This window comes from Myxocyprinus asiaticus, chromosome 22 (genome assembly GCF_019703515.2).
Source record: "Myxocyprinus asiaticus isolate MX2 ecotype Aquarium Trade chromosome 22, UBuf_Myxa_2, whole genome shotgun sequence".
In the NCBI taxonomy this organism is placed as follows: domain Eukaryota; kingdom Metazoa; phylum Chordata; class Actinopteri; order Cypriniformes; family Catostomidae; genus Myxocyprinus; species Myxocyprinus asiaticus.
This window is the reverse complement of record NC_059365.1, coordinates 7590770-7615371: the sequence shown is the minus strand read 5'-3', so window position 1 is coordinate 7615371 and position 24602 is coordinate 7590770. Positions and strand designations below refer to the sequence as shown.

The following is a 24602-nucleotide window of genomic DNA, read 5'->3' as shown; positions in this document are numbered from 1 at the left end:
CCCTAAACCCTACCCCTAAACCTACCCGTATCTCAACCTCAGTAGCAGCCAATGTGTATCTTGTGGGAATTTTGTAGAACAACATGTAGTTACACAATGAGTGTATTGTATGTATTTTAATGTTAGTACATAGTATTTAAAGACACCTAATATAAAGTGGGACCAGAGCAGCAAATATAATTCAAACAAAGAAAACAGAAACAGAATAGGAAGAGCATTTTTAAGGTCTTCTTCTTCATTGGCATGGATGAGCAGTTATCCAAAAAAATAAAAAAAAAAAAAAAATAGGTGCAGCTCAAAAAAGCTGAATGGATTAAACAAGCTTTTGAGGAGCCTCAGACAGACAGTCACAGAGTACAAAATACAGCCAGTGAAAAGCCATTCAGAGCCACACCAGCTTACCACAAAGGCTAAATGGACTTTGTAATGAGTGTAGCAGAGATGATTACAACAATAGGCGGTAATTGCATGCATTATGCTGTAAGACAAAAGCTTCAACAGTGACCTTATGGCCATTCACTTCATGCAGCACCTGCTGAGACATTCCTTATAGAAGCAGCACATGTATGATGCTATGGAGTGTGCTGTTAAGAAAAAGATCACTTTGTGCGCCGTCTGCTGGTGCATGCTCTACTTTACACCCTGTGACAAGTCAGGCACTATTCTCTGTAAAACTGCTTAGAGTGATATTCATTGTGGAAAATGGTTCTGTAAGAATATATTTGGATTAAATTGAAAGTGTTTGTCTTCAGGTTTATATACCTAACATTAGTCTAAAAGTGGGTAGAATATGAGACATGAGGTCAATTTCATATAAAGGGATTTAATTCACAAAGTGAATTATGTCCAATTAATTAATTTTAGAAACTTCTTCATGATAGCACACTACTATTTTTTTTTGTACACTGTATAAATGAGCTAAATGAAAACACATAGCTAAAATGTAATTTTATAAAAGGGTCTCTACTTTATTCAATTTAGATTTACAGGGACAACGCATATGAATAAACAGGAAGGTAAATCATGAAGATCATGTAGCATATGCTTCAGAAATCAATAACTGACTTTCCAAAATAAAATAAAATAATAAAAATTAAAAAAAAATCAGCTTAATTGATTAGTCATGTTATAAAAATTCCCTTTATTTGAGTAATACTGATACATAAAAAAATAATACATCAAATTCTGAGGCTGTTGGTTGAGCACTATGGAGGATGTAAATCCTTTAGTGTCCTACAGAGGGCTCTAACAACCACAATAATTCACATGAACTTGTAAACATTGGCTGAGAAGAAAATCGTTTGTGCACATGTGTGGAGTTGAGTGCTCAGTACAAGTTATAGCAAGTTTATGATACACTAAACATATACCTGTATGGCAGTACATTTGCAAACATTTCTCCCATCTGGTTAAAATCACCATGTCATCATATTTTAATGGGGATCCCTTATGATTATCCCTACTTTATTAATCGTATAACTTCATATTATCTTTTATCTTCATACCTTTTATTTTTATCTTTATAAACTTTGAAAGCACTCATTATTTCACCTTTAAAAGGAATAGTTCACCCAAAAATGATCCTTCTTTCATCATTTACTCACCCTTATGCTGTCTCAAACTCATATGACTTTCTTTTGAAGATATTTTGGTAGATGTACAGTATGTTTTAATTTCCATATAATGTAAGATCAAAAACTTTCATGTTTAAAAAACGACATAAAGACAGCATAAAAGTAATCCAATCAGCACAATTAGTTTAATCCATGTCCTTTGAAGCGATGTGGTTTTGGGTGAGAACAGACCAAAATTTTAGTCCTTATTCACTATAAATCTTGCAATTAGCAGTCTAGGCGTGATCATGAGAGAACGCAGTTGTTTCACCCAAAGCGATAATTCAATCGTTTTAGAAGACATGGATTAAACGTCTTGAGATGTGTGGATTACCTTTATGCTGCCTTTATGTTCTTTTTGGAGCTTGAAAGTTTCTGACCCCATTGACTTGCATTGTATGTACATAAACACATCATCTAAAAAATATTTCCATTTGTATTCTGCAGAAGAAAGAAAGTCATACAAGTTTGAGACGGCACAAGTCTCAATGAGTAAAGACAGAATTTTCATTTTCGGGTGTACTATTCCTTTAAAGTATGACGAAACACATAACAGTATATGACTTTTGTCAAGTGCTCTTTACAAGAGCCTCTCAATATTTTTATTATTTGCGTATAATCTTCTTTTACACATGTGTATGAGCATGCAAAATTCAAGAGGTGTGGAGTGTGAGGATATTAGTAAAGAGGGTGGAGAGCAGTCACCCTCTGTAGAACAGAGCATGGAAAGGTTAGTAACACATTCCTTTCCATGACAGGAATGTTTTTGTATTTTTGTGGGAAAAAAAAGAAGAAAAAAAAAAAGAAAGAAAAAAATAACAAGTAACCGATAGCAATTTAAAAAATGTCAGAGGTCAGGTTGATATTCCCTTTACAGATTGAGCTTATGAAGAGGCACTGCTGTTGGTACTGGCTCGCTGGGCCGCTTGACGCCGGCAGTGCAGATAAACATAGAGAGGGTTGATGAAGGCCAGGAGACTCAGAACGGTCAAACCGATGTTCACCTGCAGAAAATCAATTATTACAGTTCAGTCAGCCCTGTTGATCCTAAACAAGCCTTTTTAGACTGTCAGAAAACATATATTGTGTATATATCCAATTCTAGTATGTTGTATCTACAGTATTCAGTTAAAACAGATGGGTGCTTTTCTGATAAACGTAAACACAGAACAGTTTCAATCTCGGTTTCAACAATCTCAGCTGAACCACAAGGCACATAACTATGCTGTATCTAAGTCAACAAATATTGACTTAGATTTAGGACTTAGGACTAGAGGCTTTCAAAAGAGCAGCTATATTGGATTTTAAAATGAACCTCCCATTCGTCCCCAAAAAATATAAATGAAAAAATTTTTTGGCAGATAAGCAAATGTTTGAGAAACAGGCATCAAGGAAATAGGAAGTCATGGAAATAGAAAAATAAATCAATAAAACCACATATTTTTGTAGTGCCTAAGATATGTGCAAAAATGATCACCAACGGATGGTTATTTTAACAGTTGGGTTGTTTTGTAAATGTATATGTTTAATTTATTGTGAAACTAAAAGAGTGTTAGCGTGGTAGGACAAATTTGAGGCTTACGTAGAGAGGGTCTCCACCCAGTGGTCCTTTTATAAGAGCGAAGCAGGGATACTGGAGCAGAGACACAACGGCTGAGAGAGCCATCACCGCTCCAAACAGCTTTCCAAAGTGTACCGGTGGAAACCTAAAACAAATTCACACACATGCATAATTACACACAAACACCCTTTTCACAGCCATAATGCTTTCGCCTTTAATTAGGGAGGCACAATATTGTCAGAGCATGAGTGAGACAAAGGAAACCAAAAGCAGAGGAACAGTTCAAAGGATTTTATTTACAACAATGGTAGGGTTTACTGTGCTGGCGAAGACTGGAAATCCCGGCACCAGCTGCAGTAGAGGGAAGGAGTCTTTCACTTATGTGCGCCGTAATCGCTCAATGGGCAGATAGAGAAGAGTGTGTTCGTAGACAAGTGTATGTGTTGTGGAAATCAGGAGCAGATCTGTAGGAAATCTCTGTTGAAGCATAGTGAGGTGCACAGAATAATGCCCAGCCGATTTGGAGGTAATCACATTCCCGACACGCGGGCAGACACAAGAAATCCTAAACTGGAAATCCGTGAGCACAGAGAACAAATGTACAGCAAGCTGGAAGGTAACCACACTCCCAACACGCGGGCAGAGACAGGCAACCAAACAGATACACAAGACTGTCACAGCTCCGGTGAGTTTGCCGGTTTATTCTGTGTGTTTTGATATTTTCTCTCCCTCGTGTCTCACAGGCGAAGCCGGCATGCATAATCAGTGTTTCTATGGGAACATTGATTGTTCCCGGGGAAACGCTGATCATGCCACTGATTGGCGTGCTAGCAACACCTGTTCTCCTCTAATTCACTCCCTACTTAAACCCTTTGTGTTCTCAAAGTCTTTGCTAGATTATTGTTTGATGTCAAGCAACCAACTTCACTCTCTTTGCCTAGTTGGTCCTGTCTTGTGTATCTGTTGCCTGTCTCTGCCTGTGTGTTGGGAGTGTGTTTACCTTCCAGCTTGCTGTACGCTTGTTCTCTGCGCTCATGGATCGCCAGTGGAGGATTCCTCGTCTCTGCCCGCATGTCGGGAATGTGATTACTTCCAAATCGGCTGAGCGTTATTCTCTGCACCTCACTACACTTCAACTGAGATTTCCTACAGATCTTCTCAAGACTTCCACAGCGCATACACTATGAACACACTCTTCTCTATCTGCCCATTGCGTGATTACGGCGCACATAAGTGAAAGACTCCTTCCCTCTACTGCAGCCGGTGCCGGGATCTCCAGTCTTCACCAGCACAGTAAACATTATAATTTGTTGTAAATAAATCCATTGAACTGTTCCTCTGCTTTTGGGTCTCACTCTGACACAATATACTGTTGACTTTATTGGTATTGTCCAATATTAGTGTTAAATATTTGTCTTATTAGGTCGATACTTGAAGCAGGGTTATTTTATTTTTTTCTTCTTTTTGAAACAGTACATTATTTTTCTGTGTCAGGCTACAAAAGTATTTCAACAGTCATCCATTCTTTGTTCAGTTCATCATAACATTTTGATGTTTGATTTTACTTAAAGCATGTGATTTTACTTAGTGTGAATGGAATTTTTTTGTTTAAAAACAAGCTAAAAACTAATATCGGGCTGTACATTGTCCCACTTTTTACACAGCTACTGTACTTGCCAAATTAAAAAAAATACATCGACATGAAATAGCGGTTTGAGTTAAATTACATGTTATTACTTGTAGAGAGCGCAGAGTGATACTATGTAGGAAACATGGACTGCCTTTATGAGCGGTCAGTTATTAAGTATCGCTATAGACAACGGCAATATTCCAAAATATTTGACTGTCGAATGCCCAACACAATCACACGGGAACTGGATTAGTTGCTTTAGAATATTCCAGTCCACCCCATAAACCTTATTCACAGTAGCGTACATCTATCCCTCACAGCCTTGTTGTCATTCCTGTCAAAAATCAAAGCTGGCGCTGCTGTGAATAAGGCCTATTCTACAGAGTTACTGACAAGGGCCATACCCCATCAGACATTTTTGTGCCAATTCAAATGTGTTTACCTTTTCGTTTGGTGCTACCCCTTACAAAAAATAACTGCAGTACAAGAGTGGTAATTTGGACACAGTATTACTGCAGTACCAGAGACTATTTACCAGAGACAGAGCACTTCTATTTAAATAAATAGGAAAAACTGGAAGGCCTAACAGCCAATGGATGTTGAAAAGGAACACAGGTAAAAAGAGCCAATCAGCTTTTGGATAGAGAGATCACCTGTTAATCAATGTATGTCATTAGCCAAACCTGCCTGAAAAATATTTTTTTTTAGTGTGATCCAAGCAAAAGAAGCACAAGTAATGATACCACTGTTGTCAGATTATACTGCTGATTTGATATATTGTCTTGATCATCATATTGACCACCATCTTGGAGATTTCAGTCTTTCCCCATTGAAGTAGATAGGCGCTGCACTTTCAAAGATGGTCACCAAGTGGACTGACCTTCCTTGAAAAAAGGACTTTGAAAACTGCAGTAATACTTCATCAAAATTACCGTACTTGTACTTAAGTAAAGAAAATTACAATAAAACATTGTCCAAATTACCACACTTGTATTGCAGTTATTTTTTGTAAGGGACTGATGCAGCCTCAGAGGCATGGTGTCTTTCCCATTGGACCCAGAAAGTATTTGCACTCACAGAAACAATGTTTATAAGGTTATAAATGAAGATTACATTTTTACTCCAATTATGGTTAGGTTTAGGTTTAAGTTAGGGGGTGGAGTTAATAAAATATGCATTCCTGTTTATTTACAACAACAAAAAACTCACTTTTTGCGACAAACTGGAAGCCGGAGCTCACACGTACCCATACGTTCAAAAAACATCTCTAGCTTTGAACACTGGGGGCAGTGGTTAGAATTTCGGTAAGCACAGACCGATTTCAGCAGCAAACTTTTGATCTACTGTTGCCGAATTTACAGCGTGATCTGTCTGGAATGCCACGATTGACCAATAAGGGTCAAGTATTACAGAGAGTCATGTAATAAAAATAATTTCTACATTGGTGCATTCCTCATTTTAATGTGTTTTTGATGACTCACGCCACACTGATGAAGGCAGCATTTCCCCCGTAGAGGAATGATCTGTTCAGGACCTGAAGGATGAAGGTGAGGTACTGCAGAGGGAGTATAGGTGTGGCGGCGCACACTGAAAACAGCACACACTGAAGTGCAGTCAGCGACAGAGACAGAATGGCTGCCTTCAGGTCTGATTCCTGCTCACTCTGTCCTGCACAACACAAAAAAGGGAAGAGAAAAGATTGTGGTTTAATGGTATAATGTGGAATCATTTAATTAAAGGAGAAACTAAATAGAAAAAGGAAGTCAGTAAGTGAAATGGAGAAGTTGTAATTGGATTTATATACGGTATATACATATATATATATATATATATATATATACCTTTATGACTTCTGTGTAAATGCCCTTGTCACACATGAAATGAGAAATAGCTCTTTGCTTCATTTACTCAAAAAGCTTGCAATACATGGTGACATAAACAATATGTGCTAAAATGTGCAGTTCAAACCATCAAGATCAGACTGAAATCGTCAAAATGTTAAAATTTTGATTCATTCTAATATTGAGATCCTGCAAAAGGATATGCAGAGCGGCAGGTGATACACACAGCCAGAAACAGCACAACATTTTACCAGACTTTCCTACATTTTACTTTTATCATTAGTTCTTCTGGTTTTTATTTTCTACCTAGCATTCTTATTATCTCACCATTGGGCCGAAAGGCCTTATTACAACTGGCCAAAACATCCTGTTTTAGGTCTTATGTGAAAGGAATAGTTCACCCAAAATGACAATTCTCTCATCATTTACTCACCCTCATGCCATCCCAGATGTGTATGACTTCCTCTTTTTCTGCTGAACACAAACAAAGATTTTTAGAAGAATATCTCAGCTCAGTATGTCCATACAATGCAGGTCAACAGGGTACAAAACTCTGAAGCTGAAAAAGCACATAAAGGCTGCATAAAAGTGATCCATACGACTCCAGTGGTTTAATCCATGTCTTCAGAAGCGATATGATAGGTGTGGGTGAGAAACAGATCAATATTTAGCTCCATTTTTACTATAAATTCTCCAGCCTGCCCAGTAGGTTGCGATATGCACAAACAATGTGAATCACAAAAAATAAAAAATAAAAATAAATAAATAAATATTGATTTGTTTGTCACCCACACCTATCATGTTGCTTCTGAAGACATGGATTCAACCACTGGAGTCATATGGATTACTTTTATGCTGCCTTTATGTGCTTTTTGAGATTAAAGTTTTGGACCCTGTTGACTTGCATTGTATGGACCTACAGAGCTGAGATATTCTTCTAAAAATCTTCATTTGTGTTCTGTAGAAGAAAGAAAGTCATACACATCTGGGATGGCATGAGGGTGAGTAAATGATGAGAGAATTAAAATGTTTTGGTGAACTATTCATTTAACAACTAACAAATTAAATAGAAACCTTCACTGAAATCACAATGGTTACTAAGAAATATGATAGGAATCTAGCATTAAGATGCTACTGTAATACAGCCCCTGAACACCAAATAGCCGACATTAGACATTTATAAATAAGTGTGGGTGGTCATGTGTTAATGTTATCCTGCTGATGTCAGAAGGCTGCGGAAGTTCATTTTGGCTGGTTAATTCTTATAATTGGGTTTTTAACCTTATTTTAATTTAAATACCTTTTTATTTTTGTAAGAGAATGCAAGTTCTGGAATGTACAGTATGTTTTCATAAAAACTAATATACTATTATTTCAAAAACCATTATGTAAAGGAAAATGAAACCTCTCATGATGGTCTCATGATACCCTTAAGGAAATGTATGCATGTTTTTATGTTGACCTGGTTCCCGTTCTTTTCCCTTGTGGCGGTCCATGATAAGTCCATTCCAGGGAGCACACAGGATTCCACACAGCTGAGTGAAAGCAAATGCGTTTGTATATCGGCTCACTGTACATAAAACAATAAGACTCTTTACAGCAAGGAAAATGGCAATAATAATTTTCCAGCTTGAGGTGTGTTTGCATGCATATATCTACGTATACATATTGCCCACAGGTGTGGGTTGACCTGCACATAAAGATCTGGAAATGATGATAACACTTTATATGTGTACTGTATACCAAGGTCTGGGTCTCCACCAGCAAGATGATTCAGCATTGGATTTAAGGTCCCGATGAACATGTAGTGTCTCAGCTGCATCACAGAAAGCCACAGCATATGCCACATGAAGGACCAGGACAGGAAACAACTCTTGAAGCTTCGCTCTGAGAATAACACATACATACTTCGTGTTACAGTAACAGACTTCACACTATCAGACTTGAAGTGCTATATTAAACAATGACATATACTGTGATGCTAAACCATGAGTCTTTTGTTCTTCAAAAATAAATCGAGAAATCAAAGTTCGTAAGCAATATTTCATATATCATATTTTGAGTAAAAGGTGAAGGAAGCACAATGAAATTGCTTAATAGCAACCTTCAAGTCATTCAAAAGGTAAGTACAACAACATGTACAAGTGAGTATGTGAATGTCACAGAAATTTGTCTTGCAGGCGTCAGGCTTTTGACTGTCGGCATGAAGTCTGGTGCACATTGTAGATTATTCTGCCCCAAAACTATTACTATTAAATGATAAAAGTGTTTTGCATTACTTTAAAACATAGGTGTCATTTATGGGCGGGACATGTCCACACCACTTTTGCCTTTGCCAATTTTGTCCCTACCACATTTTGAAATAGCTTTCGTCAGGTAAGTGTCTAATGAAGAAACATCTCCAGTTCTTCAGCATGAGTTTCCATTTTCCATTTTTCCAAGAGACAACGTGATTCACCGGCATCATGCTGACAAATGAGGTAGTATAATTAAAATTACACAGTTATGATTGTTTTACTACAAACTTTGAGACTGTATATTATATTTGACTCTCCAGTGCTGGAACAGGGCTAAAACAAAGTGTGGATATAGGTCTGACTATGCGAGACTGTAGTTTGAAATAATCACTTTTCTTTGCATGATACATTGACTGCATTTATACGATAGCCTATGTTGCCGTTAGCTAGCTAGCCAGCTTTATCAATAGCTGTTAGTTACATTTGGTGGATGATGACAGTAGCTGTTTATAAAATAGACTGTACATTATAAATATGTTGACACAATTCAGTATTGATGTGATTCCATCATAACTGTCATTTTGATGTTCACTCTAGTTTTCACTCGACCACGATCACGTTCCCGCTTAGCCAAACGGGATTCAGTAGATAAATGTTTTTGTTTAGTTTTTTGGCTTACTCGTAGTTTGTGTAGGAGTCGGTGTTGTGCTGGGAGCCAGACGTTTGCGGGATTACATCACTAAGATAACGTTACCTAGTGTTGCAGTTTGTTATCGCTGTTGAATAGCGGAAGAGAAGCACTGAGGCAAGGCTCTCAGGAGTGTGCATAAACGTCACATCCTTTGGATTTTTCCAGCAAAACCGACCCGTTTCCTTCACACGAAAATCAGTCTACATTCAGCCAGGTCTCCTAAGCAAACAAATTGACCCGGTTGCTAGGGAGGGTAGAGTCACATGGGGTAACCTCCTCGTGATCGCTATAATGTGGTTCGTTCTCAGTGGGGCGCGTGGTGAGTTGAGCGTGGTTGCCGTGGTGGATGGCGTGAAGCCTCCACACGTGCTATGTTTCTGTGGCAACGTGCTCAACAAGCCACGTGATAAGAGATGCGGAGGCAACTGGGATTCGTCCTCCGCGACCACGAGGACTTAAAAACACATTGGTAATTGGGCATTCCAAATTGGGAGAAAAAAAAATAAAAAAATTAAAATAAAAAAATAAAAAGTCTACACGCTTTAATAGGCAACCTAGGAAGTCCGGGAAGGGCTAATTTTTTAAGTTGCGTCACAAGCCATTCACGCATTGGCAAAACAATGGCGAATATTATATGAAAATTTTTACATGTTGCACCTTTGTGTAAATTCACTTGGGGATCAAAGTATTTTTATTTTTTCACATTTATTTTGTGCCCTTATCACACCCTTTTGTACAAAAAGGGTTCTTTTTTCGAAAATCTTTGTAAATGTAACTTTTTTGACATAAAAGGTTCTTTGGAGCTGAGTAAAGAACCCTAAGGTTCTATATAGAATCCCAAAGAACCTTTTTTTCTAAGAGTGTATGGAAGATTCTAGCTAACAGATTGTAGATTAAAATGATACCAAGTTTGCCTCGTTTTATATACGTAAACACTGAAATCAGAGATGAAAATTATCTTTCGTGTGAATTTTTACTTTTGTCACTGTAAAAAAGTGAGGTTTTTTAATTTTGTCACATTTATTTTCTCTACATGGCAAACAAATGAATTTTCATCTTACCAGTGTGTGTGGAAATGTTTTTACCATGTGTGTTACAACTAGCCCCACGTTAGTTTATGCCCTGCTCTTCCCTACATTTAGAAGTACAAGGGATAAAATTACTGATGAAATTATTCAGATGATTCAGGGGGAAAGGGGGGCTTCATGACAGATATTGTAGTTTGACAGATACTCTCTTGTAAAGTCAGTCTAGTTCCACCCCTGTGAAGTGTTTTTACCCATTTTGTCTGTGTTTTGGCCATGGGGAGAATTCTCTTTAAATGGCATTTTGTCTTCAGTCTGGGAAGTCTGGATGTTATTCTCTTCAGTCTTTGCAACGGCATAATCCTGAGTCTCCCCACATTTCACACTAACACAGTAAAAGAGAGGCAGACACGGTCCAAGCATTGTTGGATTAGCAGAAATATAACAGTAGAAACATATACAGACAGTGAAGATTTATAGAACTACCATAGAAGTTATTTAAAGTGATGAATAAGCTGCTAGTATTCTGACAGAGATTAAATTAGTTTTTCTCCTCATTAAATTAGTTTTTCTAAAAAATTAAAAGGACTTAGTTTGTAATTCTTTTCCTTATTTGTGCTTGAAACACTTAAGCCCACTTTAGCAATTAATAAAATAGGTCTAAAGTGAGTAAATGAAAAACTGCTTGAATTATAACCTTTGAAATGTACTGTATATAAATTTTTATCAATAATTTTGATGACTTTGCTATCGGTATATGCTAAATAGCATGGACAATGTATCAGTGAATCAATGAATTACAACGAAGTTATGTAAAAAAAAAAGAAAAATTGCCAGAATAGTTTGCCATATTCTGTCTTGGTGTGCATCACTTAGTCAATGCAATAAATCTTGTTCATTATCATTTAAAACTTCATTTGAAGGCTGAATACTGTCAGGAAGCCCAAATAAACTAAATAGACAGCACAAATCACATACAATCTGCTTGCTCATCCTGGTTTTCAATGTTTTCAAAGGTTCTGTATTTAAAGGAGATATAAAGCTATTGTTTTCAGAGTGTGAATAAGAGATCTGCAGTTTTATATGTAGGTGCTGTTCCTAAGAAGAAGCCATTGCAGTTTCTACATGAGGTCAGTTCTAAAGAAAGAGGTGTGGAATTTGTATATTACCCGTAGGTGTAGTTCTCAGGAAGGGGGTATGGGATATGTGTACGTGGCAACAGCACAAATGTACGGAACAGATGAATGACACTGCAGCAGGACAGGAAGAGATAAGACCCTCGCAGAGAGACTCCATCCTCAAACAGCAACTGAAAGAGAGAGATGGACCATCACCAATATGACACTAGACCCGGGGTTTAGATCTGTAAAAAACCAGGGACCCTTGGAAACCATTATTAATTTGTGTTCATTCAAAAAGTTATGTAATTTCTAAACCCCCTTTCAGAGTGAAAACTTTATTTTTAAATGCTGGTAAACGGTTCATAACCGGTTAATTTTGTTCCAATAATTAGCACAAAGTACTGTCATTTAAAAAAGAATGTTATTGGCTGGGTTTCCTGAAGCACTAAGTAAAACGATAGTAGCACTTAAGTAGAACTTAATCTCTAAGGCGCGTTTCCCAAAAGCATCGTTATCTAAGTAGTTCGTAAAAACGTTCGTAAATTAATGAGAGCTTTGAACCGCTCTTAAGTCCATTAAGTGCAACTTAAACATATCTTTCTGGCATCTTTCACAGTTTATCAAAGACAATAGGACATTTAATAAATTGTATTAATATATTTTGATAATTAGAAAGCCATTGTAAACTATTTCAGAGGATACAAAAGTGTTGAAAAAATCGCTATGACTGCACATGCGACATGATAGGTCTAAATTTACAAAACACGTAATACAGTATAATGTTATATTAGCCTTCTTTGATAAGCATAATTGTAATTGCAATAGAAAGATGACATGTTCTTATTAAACAGATTATTTAAGAAGACATATGTGAGTAATGTGACCACACAGTTTAAAACTTAAATAAATATGCCTTAATAAATCATTAAAATATGGTTAACAGAGGAGATTAGAGCGAGAGTGTGCAATGAGAGATTCCCTCTCTCTCTCTCTTCATCCTCCTCCTCTTCTTTTTTCCTCCAATGGCTGGTTCAAATCAGCTCGCCTATAGTCTTTTTACAAGGCAGTAACAAATTGCATGATGCATAATGTATTTAACATTTAGACAGGTCTATGAGTAGTTCAATACTGATGCCCGTCATTTTAATCCTGTTCTGTGTGCATTTGTTCAGTTTCCAGACAAAAAACTTTAGGCTACGTGAGAGCCCCTTATGATTCACATTTATTGCATCACTTTCATTAATCTCTATGTTTGAGCATAAATACATCTGAAACCCCGTCTTACTAAAGCCATAATTATTTCTTTAATTAAATTAGGTAATACATTTCGGCACCTTGACAAGGTTACAAACAACTTCCATGTTTGTCAGTATTTCCACCTTATTTTCATTTTGAGAAGACAAACTCCTGGACATACTAGCCAAAGTAATCAGCACCTTTGGACTGGACAGCTCCCGTAACAAAAGCACTTAAGTGATCTACGTGCTGGTTCGTGAAACAAGTGTTACTCCATCGTAAAATAACGAGCGATGTTAGTTACGATGATCGTTAAAGCTTAAGCTGCAACATTATCGGGAAACCCAGCCATTAACCATTCTTTTATTTCATTCTAACCAGTTACCAATTGGAAAGGACGTTGCGGAATGCCGGAACAGGAACGAAAAATTACAGTTTCTGCTCAGAACGAAAAAACATTTAGTTTGTAGTCCATGACCCCTTTAAAGATCCCTGGTTGAAAACTATTTAATTTCTAAACCATCTTTTCTGTTCTATTTTTTATCATTTCAATCATCAGCAAAGTCATCTTTCCACAATCGTTTAAGGGCCTCTTACCTTGATGATGAGGAAGACTGCTGAGGAAGAGTCAAAGGCTCCATTATACAGAGTGATTATAGTCGAGCGATGTTTGCCAAAGAGATTCCCCACCTGAATGGAGCAGATTGAGAGAAATGTAGATTTCGACCTGATCACTGTGTGTTAAATTAATTTAGAGTGTATATTAAAGGGGTCATATTAAGGAAAACAGGACTTCCATTGCTCTTCTGAAATAAACATGTATGGTGTAAATATACTATCAAAAACTTTCAAAAACTCCCAATCCAGTTCACCCTGACAAGGCTTTAAAAAAAGGCTGTTTAAAAAGAGACTAGAGTGACAACACACCAGCAACCCTCAGTTAAGCATTTAGCCATTCATTAAAGAGGGAAATAAACATGTAGAAGTCTTAAAGGTACAGTAGCAAAAACAGCACAATTCTAAGGGTCAGAAATAGGGTGGGAAATGGACATGCAAGACTACATGACAATGTTATTTTGTGCAGGAAACCTTGACTAATATTATCAGTGGATTTGATTTAAAAAAAAAAAGTAGGATATGGCCCCTTTAATTCTCATGTTCTGTTGAAATAGACTTTATATTATATATTTGGGGTTCCAGAGGCCCCAATGATGTATGCTTGTAAAAAATAACAAATAATTAAAAAAAGGTAGGCATGCACTTTTCTGAAATGTGACCAATTATCCAATATAGTAGTGTTCTTTCAACACATTGTGTTTTGTTTATTACATTTTTCTACAAACTGGCAGGATTTAACTTTTACAATGTGTAAACCAATCAAAACATCCTAGAATGTAAAAATTCATTGCATATATGTAACCCCATGTTTGATAACGTGATTATTTATAACCACATGTCACATGTTATAGTTTATAATCAATTCTCATATTATTAAGAAAGGTCACACAGTACCACCCTGACACTTCAATGCTAAGCATATTTGTGAGAATTAAAAAGGGACAAACAGAACATGAGGGTTCAATCCAACCAGCAGAACACTCATTGCATATGCTGCAACAAACCTAGTGAAAAACTGCTTAGAGGACTTTGTCAGATCATACATTTATTATTAAGTTTTAAAATGGTTTGTTTGAAGCATCAGTGCCCCCTGAAATAGTCAGTACCTGCATATTGGTGACCAAGAACAAAATTCCCCCCACAGCGATGAAGGACAGAGCAGGGAACAGGAGGATGGCGTTAGCTGCAGGAGTGAATATCAGTTATTACCATAAACAGACTGAAATGTATCAGTACACTGAAGGTCAAATAAAGATACAAAATGTATTTACCAGGACTTGAAAAGGCTATTAACAACATTCCTGCAGTGTAAACGGATCTGTAAAGTAAATCATAACACAGCGAGAATACACTGTATGAGAATAGTTAAATAAATGGAGTAAGTGAGAAAGGCCCTCAATGTTTTCCTGACTTCAAAACTTTCTCTGCCCTCCCTCACTCTCTCTGTGAAACCTGTGGAATATGTTAGTACAGATTTAGATTTCTGAGCTATGAGATACAGTGGCGTTAATATGTATTATGGACACTTAAGCCACATTTGCAAATTAATGAAATACATTTGCTGGCAAAAGATCAAACCAAAAGGCATCTGATAACATTAACTATGGACTTTTTTTTGTTGTTGTTACTACTAATACTAACTAGTTCACTAATGTTTTTCCCCACTTCATGTGGCTAAAATTGTCATATTTAAATTTCCAAGAGGTACAAGCTCTACTTGACTCCACATCCTAGCACAGAAACTGATAGTGTGGAGCAGTGCACACTTATTCATTACGTGTGACACAAGTCATGGGATAAAAAAATACGGGAGCGAATTTACTATACTTAAGACTTAACCTGCAAGTGGTTAACCAGGTGTGGGAGAGATATGGGCAGGCTGCTGTATCTCTTTGCATTGCTCGAAAACGCTCATTCACTGTCATCTGAGCCAGTGTCAAAAGCGAAAATGCACGAGAGAGACCCAGCATGTGCGTGATAAAGACTGAACGCAGCCAGGGAAAATAATAGTTTTTATATTTAAAATTTAAGCAAATTAAACAGCATTCATTTTTTTTATATCTGTATGTACAGTGTCTAATAATGCATTAGCAATGTACACTTAAGTTTATCTTGCCAATAAAGCTTGATATGAATTAAATCTGCCCATTTGATCCTATTATTAAAGTACACTGGAAAATGTCAGATTTTGCCCAACTTGTATTGACAGCATGTCCGTTGATTTTATGGCATGTATTCATATACAGTACTGTACAAAAGTCTTAGGCACATAAGATGTTTCACAAAAGCATTTGTCTTTAGATGGTTATTTATATCTTCAGCTTTAGTGTGTCAATAGGAAATATAAATGTTAGACTCCCAAACATTACTTTTGCAAATAGAAAAGATTAGAATAGAAGAACAGGGAGCCCTGCAACAGATGTCATGGCCCCCACAAAACCCCCCACTGAACATTGTGTCAGTCTGAGATTACATATAGAGACAGAAGCAGCTGAGACAGCCTAAATAGATAGAAGAACTGTGGTGAATTCTCCAAGAAGCTTGGAACATCCTATCTGCCAACAACCAAGAAAAACTGTGTCCAGGTGTACCTAGGAGAATTTGTGCTGTTTTAAAGGCAAAGGTGGCCGAATATTGATTTAGCTTTTTTATGTTTACTGGACTTTGTATGACAATAAGTGATAAATTAAAACTATTTATCATTATTTTTGAAGACATCCTCACTATGCAACATTTTTCACAAGTTCCTAAAACTTTTGCACAGTACTGTACGTATATCAAAGATTTACACATATGTGTCTAATAAAAAAAAAATAAATAAAAAAAAATAAAAACTATTTAAACAAGACCATATTTAATTAATTAAAATAAAGGATGATTCTGGCAAGTTTTATGAGACAAAGTATAAAGTAAATATATTTATGATTATATTTTAATGTTTGTTTTAATGTACCATGATTAATCATGATTAATCAGACAAAACTGTGCAATTAATAATTAATTATTACAGTACATATTATATATTACATTTTTTATCGAATCGCATCACTACCAAATACCTTTCGGTACACTTTTCACACAAAACGTCAGACAACAAAATATAAACACACCCATACACACATAATTAAGCAACCACACATTTCAGTGGCTGGTACACAGTAAACATAAATCTTGAATCTTCATAACACAATGTTCACTCCACAGCAATAGAAGATTTATGTAACAATCTTTTTTTCTTTTTTTCTGGCTTCGTCTCTACTGAGACTAAAAACTCAAAATCTCTCATTGCACCACAGATCACTCTGTCCTGCCAAAAAAAAATATCTCATTGTTTAGCTATTCTCACTCTCCTTTTATTTACCCACTGGAATCCAAGCATTTATCCCTGCACTTCTCCTCTTATTGCTTTTGGTGCATAAACATACTGATAACAGGAGTGTGGAAGACACTTTCACAGAGCATATTGTTGTCCAACTCCAATCTAAAAAAACATTCTTCTCCGAATACCTGCATTTTGTATATGGAGCCAAAGATTGAGTTACAAACATTTGTTACAAAAAAAGTACTGTGGCTATACCACAGTGGTAATACTGTGGTATTTACCATGGTATTCCAAAGAAATTTCAATAAGCCATTTGGACCCACTTTATATTAGGTGTCTTTAATTACTATGTTCTTAAGCATTTGATACAATGTACTTATTATGTACATCTGTGTTGATACATTGTTATTACATTTAAAGTACCTGCATTTAATTACATCTGTAGTTAAACTGTTAACCTTAACCCTAACCCTAAACCCATCCCTTACCCTAAATCCTAACCCTAACCCTATCCCAACTCCTAAACCTACCCGTATCTCAACATCAGTAGCAACAAATGTGAATCTTGTGAGAATTTTGCCGAACAACATGTAGATACAGAATAAGTACATTTTATTGTATGTATTTAAATGTTAGTACATAGTAGTTAAAGACACCTAATATAAAGTGGGACCAAGCATTAAATAAGCCTTTTTTAACAATACTGGGGAGAGGCAAATATACATGTTTACCTCCACATAAATGGAAATTTGACTCACATTCCCAGTAGTCTGGCAACCGTGGTCCCAAAGTGATCAAACAGGAAGCCGTTCGGAAGCGTGAGGAAGTTGTTCATAAAGGAGGCGATGGTAAAGATGAGAGAGAACTGCTCATCTTGCTCTCTGCAATCTTGTACACAAACAAACATTGCACATACTACATACATTCACAGGTGAGCATGTATACTTCACCCATACAGTTGTTGTGTATTTACAATACAACTGACCTTCAGTGACAGTTCCATTTACGGTGGCGTTCACACACAGATCGCTGAAGTAGCCCTCAGTTTTAAGCACAAAGACCAGCGATGCCCAGCCGAATACTGCGCCAGCGAACCCCAAACACTCTACTAACCCTGAGACTAGAGTAAACCAGGAGCGAACCTTCAACCAGCCAAACATCTTGCCTTCCACACTGTCCTCTTTTCAAACAGCCACGGAAAAGCCTTGGTGTCCTTGAAAGGAAAGACAAAAGATAAATCAATTCAGGAAACAATTTAATATTATTCAGAGGATTTTAAAAGTATCGACTTGCTTTTCTGTGCTGTTGCCCCTAGTAACAGGAGCCATAAAAGAAGAATGCAAACTTACTCTGTCCCCTTCTGTCTCTTCCACACGCACACATTCACCCCCGAAAATGTACAAACACCCACTTCTCCCTCCCTCTCACTTTCTCCATTTTTATGCATGTTTGAGTCTCTTCATCCTCCCACTTTTTCCAAATCCCTCCTTTTAGGAAGGAAGTTGGGCAAGCGGGCTGATTCAACACAGAGCCATTTTTTTTTATACAACTAAGAGATGAATAATGGATTGTGTTCTTGATGAAAATTTACTCACACATTAAACATTTATCATGTAGTGAGAGTAAACATAGCTAGGGATTGTCAATATAAAGCTTGTTAAATAACAAGTCAAACAAGAATTCTAAAGAGACTTAGGCCTTATTATAAAATATGTTTATGTGTAAGCTGGAAACATTGTATCTGCATGCGTACATATTTCTGTGTGCTTAAACAAACTCTCTGTAACTCTTAAAACTCTAAGATCATCAGTGGTAATACAATGCAAACAACCATACATTTCATATTAAAGCTTAAGATTGGATTTTAGCAAGACTGCTGCAAAGCAAAATTGTTTGAATTGGTCAAATTTCAGTTTTTGAAGTAAATTGCGAAATGCAGCATTCAACACCGTGCTAACAGCTTCCCTCAACACTGATCACAAAGGGTTGTGATGGTGATACCTTATGACTTATGGCATTTCTGTTATTTTAAAGCCTTAAATAAAAAAGCAGAACTGAAACGTGTGATCGGCACAAGATTCACTATTTGTGAGGTTCCATGATTCCCTTATGGTTTGTGGGATTCGGTGATGCAACAGTGTTTAGAATAAGATGTTTTGTAATTGCACTTTCACAGTCCCTATCACAAGACAACCAATAGATTTCCTCTTAAGTGTGACCGTCTATGTTACATGCATAATTAATGCTCATAAAATGTAGATACAACCAGATACAGTATGTTTCAATACTCTTATGCAAAAGTGAAATACATTTTCTGATTAAACTTTTTTAAGTGTGATATACTAAATCTATTGTTTGCAATGTACAACAATACATTTAATCAAACTGGAACAAGTCACATGTGGTCATGGATGTGTCAAATTAGCTTGTCAGCAGTATTTTGTGCCTATATACAGTGTGTCATCCCTTCTAAGAACATCATAAGATATCTGACTATACTTCCTCAAATTGGGCAAACCTTAGAATGCCACATAAACTTTCCCCTAATTGATCCTAAAGACATGAAAGATTTCAGTTGAGTCCAAAGGTTTGCTGTGACTGCAATGCATAGAATTTATGGAATGCACCAAACTATTTATTACTGAATGTTTAAGTGACACCTGTCACGCCTGCCACGGCCAATGCCCACAACTGCCACGGCCAACGAGCTAATACCCACGCCTGCCACGGCCAACGAGCCAACGCCCACACCTGCCACGCCCAACGAGCCAACGCCCACGCCTGCCACACCCAATGACCACGCCTGCCACGGCCAATGAACCTGTCCGTCCCAGAGCCAGCATTGCCAGACTTGACCGGGGGGGGGTTGCTCCCATGGCTCTGCCTTCCTGTATCGAGCCTCCCATGGCTCTGCCTTCCTTCATCGAGCCTCCCACAGCTCCGCCTTCCCAGGCACTGCCTGTGCTCACGACCACAGAGGTCATTCCTCTATCACTGCCAGTGCCCATGACCACGGAGGTCGTTGCCCTGTCACTGCCCATGCTCACAACCACGGAGGTCGTTCCCCTATCACTGCCCGTGCTCACGACCATGGAGGTCGTTCCCCTGTCACTGCCCGTGCACATGACCATGGAGGTCGCTCCTCTTACAGCAGCTTCGCCCACTCCTCCTCCAGCGGCTCTGCCTCCTGACCCAGTCCTGGCCCTGTGGTCGCCTCCCATGCCTCCTGACCCTGTCTCGGCCCTGTGGCCGCTTCCCAGGCCTCCTGACCCAGTCCTGGCCCTGTGGCCACCTCCCAGGCCTCCTGATCCAGTCCTGGCCCTGTGGCCGCCTCCCAGGCCTCCTGACCCTGTCTCGGCCCTGTGCCTGCCTCCCAGGCCTCCTAACCCAGTCCTGGCCCTATGGCCACCTCCCAGGCCTCCTGACCCTGTCCTGGCCCTGTGGCCGCCTCCCAGGCCTCCTGACCCAGTTCCCCTCCCAGGCCTCCTGACCCAGTCCCGGCCCTGTGGTCGCCTCCTAAGCCTCCTGATCCTGTCCCGGCCCTGTGCCCGCCTCCCAGGCCTCTTGACCCTGTCCCGGCCCTGTGGCCGCCTCCCAGGCCTCCTGACCCTGTCCTGGCCATGTGGCCGCCTCCCGGGTCTCCTGACCCAGTCCCTGCCCTGTGGTCACCTCCCTGGCCTCCTGATCGTCTGCAAGCTCCTCCCATTTACAATTTGAATTTTTTTGGTGTTATGTTTAGGCGTGCCAGTAGTCACTCCTTAAAGGGGTGGCTATGTCACACGTGAGACTTTTGCAATAGCGGCCACTAGAGGTCGCTAGGTGTTAAAGAGACTTTTAGTATGAAGTTTTGTTTACCTTCTTGTTCCTGGGTCCTGCCCTGATTGTTCCCAGCTGTTTCTCGTTTACCTTGTTTGCCCCACTGTATTTAATGTCCTTGTGTTTGCTTGTGTCTTTGTCAGTTGTTGTTTCCTGTTACCCCCATGGATGTGACGTTTGTTCTGTTCCCAATTTTAGATTTGTTTTGTTCCTGTGTTTTCCAAGTTTTGTATCTGGACTCATTTTCTTATTAAATCAAAGCTGCACTAAGATCCTGCTCTCTTGACTTCTTCCTGCATTCGTTACAACAACTGAGCCAAACTTATTTGTTTTATGAATGGACATTTTTCTCAAAACCTGTAGCACAGCTACTGTGTGGCAATTCATTTTCCAGTTAAGGTTAACATTAACCCATAGTCATGTGTGATATCCAGCCAAACATGATCACAGGGTCTGCATCCTTTTATTTGTATTTTCCCTGCTATCTTTCTGAAGTTTACCTAGCAACAATATAAGCAGGTGCATGTGTTCATGTATTGACACCAAATAGCTATGTTCAAATTACAATAGCATCTTAAAGGGATAGTTCACCCAAAAATTTAAATAAATTCCTTATTTACTCAACCTCATGTTGTCCTAATCCAAAATGCCTTTCTTTCTTTTTAGGTACACAAAGTTAGAAAGTTTGAAAAAATGTTGTGCTCAGTGATGTCATGCAATGGCAGTTGATGGCGACCACCTATTCAAGCTTCAAAAGGACGCAAAAGTATAATTCAGAAGTCTTTTTTGTTATTGTCATTATTGTATGCACCTCATGCCTTGTTCTCAAGGCATATGATAAAGTTTAGTGAGAAACAAACCAAAATCGAACGTATTATTTAGTGAAAATCTTGACTGACCGTTGCTGTCCTGTGCACGTTCATGAGAGTGCACAAGAGCAGCAGTTATGCTGCCCCCACTCGCGAGATGGGCCATTCAAGCAAGAAACTGCTTTGTTTTGCTGCAACCAGACCATTAGTGATATTAACAACAGAAAACATATTACAGCTGCACGAAAACCAGAGAACAGAATTCACAAAACAAGTCTGAAGTTTGAAGTCAAAGAGGAGATGCATTTCAATGATCAGCCTTATTTGTATGAACCGGAGTACATGGAAATCAGGGTTGCTGGAAAGAAGCCATGTGACCAGAACAAACACTTCTGTCAAAGTCCCTTCTGCTGGTCTTAAAGACACAGTACCGTTTTAGCATGTGTTACACATATCAATGTAACAACCTGTTAATGGTACAAATTAGGCATAAACAACAAACATGTATATGCAATAAGACATCATATTAAGTGATGGAATACATGGGCTTTGTATATTTTAAAGCTAAAATCTGACCAAAATGATGAAAAACTAATGATAAAATTAAATTTGTAAAATGTACATTTCTGTAAATTACTAAGTTAGAAGGTCCCCTGTATAATTAATAAGAGCATTAGCTGAAAGAGAATTTCTTTCGTACTGTATGTAAGAAAAATGGACATTGTAACTAAAATATACCCAAATGAATTGGAACTGAAAGCTTATGAATTGGAATAGAATTGAATCATGAAATCATGATGTATAGTGATATGTACACTGATTATCAAATCGTGACATGTGTATCACAATATGAATCATATCGTGAGGTGGCTCGCGATACTCAGCCCTACAGAACACCCCATCTCGCAAGCGGTGCCAGCATAACTGCTGCTCTCGTGCACTCTCATGAACGCGCACAGGACAGCAACGGTCAATCAAGATTTTCACTTAATAATAAGTCAGATTTCATTTTGTTTCTCACCAAACTTTATCGTACGCCTCCAGAACAAAGCATGAGTGACACTGAATAATTTACTAGACTTCTGAATTATACTTTTGCGTCCTTCTGAAGCTTGAAGAGGTGGTCACCATAAACTGCCATTGTATGACATCACTGAGCAGAATGTTTTTCAAAATGTCTCCCTTTGTGTTAAGAAAATAAAAGAAAGTCATATTGGTTTTAGAACAACACAAGGGTGAGTAAATAATGAGGGAATTTTCATTTTTGGGTGAAATATCCCTTTAAATTTCCAAATACTGTACACTCAAACAAAAAATATATTTTAATGTAAGATTTACACATGTAAATTTCATAACAAAGTTTAATCAAATTGAATTGAGTAATCTTTAACAAAATAACATGAAAAATATATTACGTTTTATTAATTTAATTTATTAAAAATAACACAATTCATATAGGTTTGAGTGCATATAAATTTCCACTTCAGCCTCACTGAAATCACACAGAGGTTGATGATAAAACAAAAGAGGTTTGTTTGACTTTTGCCATTCATTACACCACAATCCTAAATATAACTTTAGTTAGTTTTCTTATCACTACATGAATGAAAGTGACTCATCTTGAATATCATCACCAATCAAGACTAAACTCCCAGGCCACATAAATACACAAACTGATAACTTTCCATTAAGTTACACGTTATATATTACAAATTAGGCAACAGGCTACAACCTACTGACTTGAGCAACAACTAAACAGAAAAACAATACATTTAGGCTATTACGACTAGCCTAAAACACTGGCAATAGATGAACTGCTATCGGTAATCCAACCGTTTCTGTCAACACAGATCCCGGATATTTTGACTATATATTGCTATTCTATCCCTTTCCGTTTGCTTGCAAATACTAAATCCCACCCAGAGATATTCCATAATCATGTGTATGTTAGTAAAAAAGGAAATGATTTGTCATGACTCACCCGACAATGTCTTGTCTCCTCTGCCAGCAGTTGTTGCGTCTTCTGCTGCATGTCAGCTGCTGATCAGAGATGCTGCATCCCTGATCATATTTAACAAAATACACAACATTCACACGTTTACTTTATGGCCAGACATATTAACTACAGCTTAAAATCTCTGGCTTTTTCAGTTCTGTGAGAAAACGTCAGAAGAACATCGTGCGCAAAAAACATCTGACCAAAACCTGTTTGAACTCAGTCACATGATATTACCCTGATAATACTTGAGCCATTCAACAGCATGACTTTTATACTAAAATGACTGTGCTTGGCTTCACTTTAGGTATAACTACAAATAAAGATTTAAACTGTAGACAAAAATATATTTTGTCTACATTTTACACTATGTCTGATCATATTGCGTTTTGGCTATGATCTTGTGTTGATAAACTTGCCTGGCGAACTTGGGGAGCATTACTTATTTTGTATGTAAATAGGCTATGTAGACAATCTGACATATGTATATATAGCCTACTATATTTGAGCACTAACAGTGTGTTATTTCTACTCTTAACAGATTAAAATGAACAGTTATTAATAGCCTATTTTCTAATTATTAATGTTCTCATAATTGTTTTTTGATAATATACAGTATATATATAAATTACAGTTTATTTAGGCTATATATGGACTGTACATAGCATATCTGGCGCCCTCTTCTGTCCATTTAGTGAAAGTACGCCCACTGCTGCAGACTGAAGAAGTTCTTGTTGTAATGTTTGTATTGACTAATTATTTAAATCACCATTTCACTGTTTTATTCATTATTTTTCATTCCTTTCTTCATCCACACATCTAGCTTGCTGTGGGTACATAATTGAACATTTAAAACAGTGTGCATTTGGAATTAAAATATCTCATTAAAATTTAACTATAAATTTAGTATAATAACATGCAAAATAAATAAATAAATAAAAATAATAATACATCTGACAATTCAGCATTGATTTGGTAAGAAAGAAAGCTAGCGCCATGAGGGAGGCCATCATGTTTCAACTCTTATTTTCATTACATGTACTTTAAAAAATATTGTGCTGGTTTTACTAAAAAAAAAATGTTTGC

General features: G+C 37.6%; 1 protein-coding gene across 2 annotated transcripts; it reads right to left on the bottom strand.

The window, feature by feature from the left end:
• Window positions 1-944: 944 nt before the first annotated feature.
• LOC127413363 (equilibrative nucleobase transporter 1-like) lies at window positions 945-23694 on the bottom strand. Of its 2 annotated transcripts, none has more exons than XM_051650462.1 (13): window positions 23502-23694; window positions 17881-18108; window positions 17654-17783; window positions 14845-14891; window positions 14680-14756; window positions 13553-13645; window positions 11768-11907; window positions 10853-10983; window positions 8389-8532; window positions 8108-8215; window positions 6286-6472; window positions 3196-3319; window positions 945-2617 (listed from the first exon to the last, which is right to left on the bottom strand). In XM_051650462.1, exons 2-13 carry the CDS (start codon window positions 18053-18055, stop codon window positions 2498-2500), a joined length of 1476 nt encoding a protein of 491 aa, XP_051506422.1. In that variant the 5' UTR covers window positions 18056-18108; window positions 23502-23694; the 3' UTR covers window positions 945-2497. The 2 variants fall into 2 exon arrangements, with proteins under 2 accessions (XP_051506422.1, XP_051506421.1); XM_051650461.1 differs by lacking the exon at window positions 23502-23694 and adding an exon at window positions 18245-18341.
• Between the last annotated feature and the right edge of the window lie 908 nt (window positions 23695-24602).